The 4,335-nt window shown below is 39.5% G+C and overlaps 1 protein-coding gene across 1 annotated transcript; it reads left to right on the top strand.

Moving 5' to 3' along the window:
- Window positions 1-405: 405 nt before the first annotated feature.
- LOC148943462 (uncharacterized) lies at window positions 406-4,131 on the top strand. Its single transcript, XM_089101140.1, is given in 1 exon segment — window positions 406-4,131. A coding segment is annotated over 1 exon segment (3,726 nt).
- Window positions 4,132-4,335: the final 204 nt, after the last annotated feature.

Genomic DNA, 4,335 nt, shown 5'->3' with positions numbered 1-4,335 from the left:
TTTTTTTATGGTTTTTCTGATAGCTTTCGAAACTCTCATCAATTTGTTTTTGCTATAACCTTTAATGTTAAGATCAATAGAAATAATAAGTTGCCATTCCTGAAGCAGCTCCGAGTTGTGATTTTTCTCCACAACGAAGTACCTTGGTAAAATAAAAAGATAAACAAGATATTTTGCCCATTTCGCTCTTTACTTGACGTCATTACAATATCATGGTGTGATTTTTATGACGTCATTTAGGTTACAACCTGAATGCAGCCTTTTACGTCTGTAAATGACTTCAGAGTGTGAGCATCATATTAGTGTCACAAATATGACGTCACCTCTACCATATATTTCGGAACCCACATGGCGTAGTAATTAGTTTGATATTTAATGTTGTTTATCACAGTGAATAAATCGAAAATGATTTCAATTTTAAAGCTTCTTGCCGTTGGAGTTCCAACCACCTGCGTTGCAATGTCAGTCGTGTGGGCTGTTAGAAAATACACAGTCAGTAAGAACTGTGCAAGCATATCACTTGGTGAAGAAATCACCCAAGTTACAGACAATCTTCTTGACGCTAAGCCCTCATCAGTAAATTCTGAAAGTGAAGTAGTTCTTAGTGAACCATCTAATGCAGTGATGGCGTCGATCAATGAGCGAACCAAGACTTTAGTAAAAAAGGCTCCATGTGAGGGGGAAGAAGAATCTATTTCTCACCCAAGTCTATCGGAAAAAATAGCTGGAGGCATTAACCCAAGTGACGCAAAAACGGGAACAGCAAATGAAGTGGGAGCCGAGGAAGTGGCTAGTGAACCATCTAATGCAACGATGGCGTCGATCAATGAGCGAACCAAGACTCTTGTAGAGGGGGCTCAAAATGAGGGGGAAGAAGAATCTATTTCTCACCCAAGTCTATCGGAAAAAATAGCTGGAGGCAGTAACCCAAGTGACGCAAAAACGGGAACAGCAAATGAAGTGGGAGCCGAGGAAGTGGCTAGTGAACCATCTAATCCAGCGATGGCGTTGATCAATGAGCGAACCAAGACTCTAGTAGAGGGGGCTCCAAATGAGAGGGAAGAAGAATCTATTTCTCACCCAATTCTATCGGAAAAAATAGCTGGAGGCATTAACCCAAGTGACGCAAAAACGGGAACAGCAAATGAAGTGGGAGCCGAGGAAGTGGCTAGTGAACCATCTAATGCAACGATGGCGTCGATCAATGAGCGAACCAAGACTCTTGTAGAGGGGGCTCTAAATGAGGGGGAAGAAGAATCTATTTCTCACCCAAGTCTATCGGAAAAAATAGCTGGAGGCAGTAACCCAAGTGACGCAGAAACGGGAACAGCAAATGAAGTGGGAGCCGTGGAAGTGGCTAGTGAACCATCTAATGCAGCGATGGCGTCCATCAATGAGCGAACCAAGACTTTAGTAAAAAAGGCTCCAGATGAGGGGGAACCAGAATCTATTTCTCACCCAAGTCTATCGGAAAAAATAGCTGGAGGCAGTAACCCAAGTGACACAAAAACGGGAACAGCAAATGAAGTGGGAGCCAAGGAAGTGGCTGGAGCTGTTGAAGATACCACAGCAGCCAAAAAAAAGAAAGATAAAAAGAAAAAGAAGAAAAGTGAACCAAGTGTGAAAGAAATTAAAGACGGGGAGAGAGAGAAAAAGAAAAAGCCAATTAATAAAATTGTTGCTGCACTAAGAAATAAAAAAGAAGAAGAGGAGCTATTAAAAAAAGAAGAGGAAGAAAAAATGAGGATTCAAGCCGAACTTGAAAAAAAGGAGGAACAGGAAAAAGAACAAAAAAGAATCAAGTTAGTTCAAAAAAAGGCGCGATAAAAAACAAAGCGCCAAGAGCGGAAAGCCAAAGGATTAATTCTTACGGCAAAGCAAAAACACGAAAAGATAAGAATGGAAGCAACTGTAGAAGCATGGAAAGAAAAGGGTGCTATATTTCCAAGTAGCTCGACCACTGAAAAAAAAGTTCGACCAGGAACAAGAGTCAGGCCTAAGAAAGAAAAAGTAAACGTTATCCCTTTTGCTGAAGCTAAACCAGAAGGGGTGACAGAAGAAGCAAAAGTCAATGGCTCGACTCCAGAGCCAGTACCAGTTGAAAAAATACCAAACAGCTGGGAGGAGCTTCTGGGTGGAGAGAGTGAAGAGCAAACAAATGTGTCTGAACCAATTATCTCTGAATTAGTTAAAGAGGTTGAAAAACCTCCCAACCAGGAAAATGAAATTAAAGACGAAGAAAATGAGTTTTCATTTTCAGAAGAAAATGAGTTTTCTTCTGACTGGGAATCAGACGAATCCATCAAATTTAGACTGCAAAACAGGCGAAAAGTGAATGAGAAGAAAAGAAGTTTAGACCATCTTCGTGCACCAGTAATATGTGTACTAGGCCATGTAGATACCGGCAAAACAAAAATACTAGACTTTTTAAGGTGCACTAAAGTTCAAGATTCAGAGGCAGGTGGCATCACCCAACAGATTGGAGCAACTAATGTGCCTATTGACGTACTGCGTGAGCAAACTAAGATTGTCAGGGGTTTTGAAGATTTGAAAATAAAGATACCAGGGCTCCTTATTATAGACACGCCTGGACATGAACATTTTGGAAAATTGAGGTCGAGAGGCTCGTCATTGTGTGACCTGGCAATATTAGTTGTTGACATTATGCATGGAGTTGAGCCTCAAACTATTGAATCAATAAAACTCTTGCAAGACAGAGGTACTCCATTCATAGTTGCCTTGAATAAAATCGACCGACTGTATGAATGGCAGTCAAATCCAAAAAAAGACATCAGAGATGTGCTTAAATCGCAGAAACCCAATACAAAACTTGAATTCGAGCAGCGGTCAAATAGTGCTTTATTGCAGTTATCAGAGCAGGGCCTCAATACGAAGCTTTTCTATGAGAATCCAGATCCAAAGGAATATTCATCGGTTGTACCGACCAGTGCAATTACTGGCGATGGAATTGCTAACTTAATAGCAATGGTAGTTAGGTATAATGACCAAATCCAACCTGAAAAATTAACTTTTTCAGAGGAACTTGAGGCTACAGTATTAGAGGTAAAACCCACTACTGGACATGGCACAACCATTGATGTGATTTTGACTAATGGTTCACTTAAAGTTGGAGATACAATGGTTCTACCTGGTTTTGAAGGACCTATTGTAACTCAGATTAGAGCCCTTCTTCTGCCAAAGCCAATGAGAGAACTGCGTGTCAAGAATGAATATGCAGAACCGAAAAAAATCAAAGCGTCCCAAGGCGTTAAAATTTCAGCAAAAAAATTAGATTTGGCCATAGCTGGTTCAAGTTTTTTAGTGGCAAATTCTGAAAAAGAAGTTGAAATTTTAAAAAAAGAAATATCGCAAGAAAAAGAGATTTGTATTCAGTGCAAGAAGCGTGGAGTCTACGTCCAAGCGTCTTCGCTAGGCTCCCTAGAAGCTCTCCTGGAGTTTTTGAACACATCAAAAATCCCTTATTCTAACACTAGAATAGGGGATGTTGAAAAAAGTGATGTTGTAAAAGCTTCCGTTATGTTGGAGACCGACCCCCAGTTTGCCTGTATTTTAGCGTTTGATGTTAAAGTTGACCGTAAAGCTCAAGAACATGCAGATGCTAAGGGAGTCACAATCTTTAAAAAAGATGTTATTTATCACTTGTTTGATGATTTTACAAAACACAGAGAGGATCGAAAACAGAAAGGGCGGGAGGAATTTAAAAACATTGCTGTTTTTCCATGTAAGTTACATATCCTTCCGCAACACATTTATAGACAGCGCCATCCCATTATTGTGGGTGTCCTGGTTGAAGCTGGTGTTGTTAAAATTGGGACTCCTCTGTGTGTACCGTCAAAGGACTTTCTTCAAATAGGGGTCGTAGCTACTATCGAAAAAAAGGAAAAACCAGTGGAAATGGCTAAAAAAGGAGAAGAAGTTTGTCTAAAAATAGACTATGTGAGTGACGACACACCCAAAATGATCGGTAGACATTTTGATGAAAAAGATGTCATTACGTCAATAATTAGTAGGCAATCCATTGATGCCTGCAAGGAACATTTTAGGGATGACCTTACAATGGAAGACTGGCGGCTAATGAAAGAATTGAAAGGAGAATTCGGCATTCTTTGAATTCCCCTATGTGTATCTAAATAGGTTTAAGAGGTTTAAACAATTTGCAGGTTAATATTTTTCCTTATAAGTGTTTTTGAAATTGAATATAGGTTTGTGCTAGAGATATTTATGGTTGAATATTTAGAGACGCTTAAACATTTTAGAAAGATATTTTGTATACCACTTGTTTGAGTTTATATTAATTCATATAAGCTGCATTAA

This window comes from Artemia sp. Qi Xiang Cuo, chromosome 15, assembly GCF_049724085.1.
Source record: "Artemia sp. Qi Xiang Cuo chromosome 15, ASM4972408v1, whole genome shotgun sequence".
Lineage (NCBI taxonomy): Eukaryota > Metazoa > Arthropoda > Branchiopoda > Anostraca > Artemiidae > Artemia > Artemia sp. Qi Xiang Cuo.
Note: the sequence above shows the minus strand (reverse complement) of the source record. Positions and strands in the feature narration are given on the sequence as shown.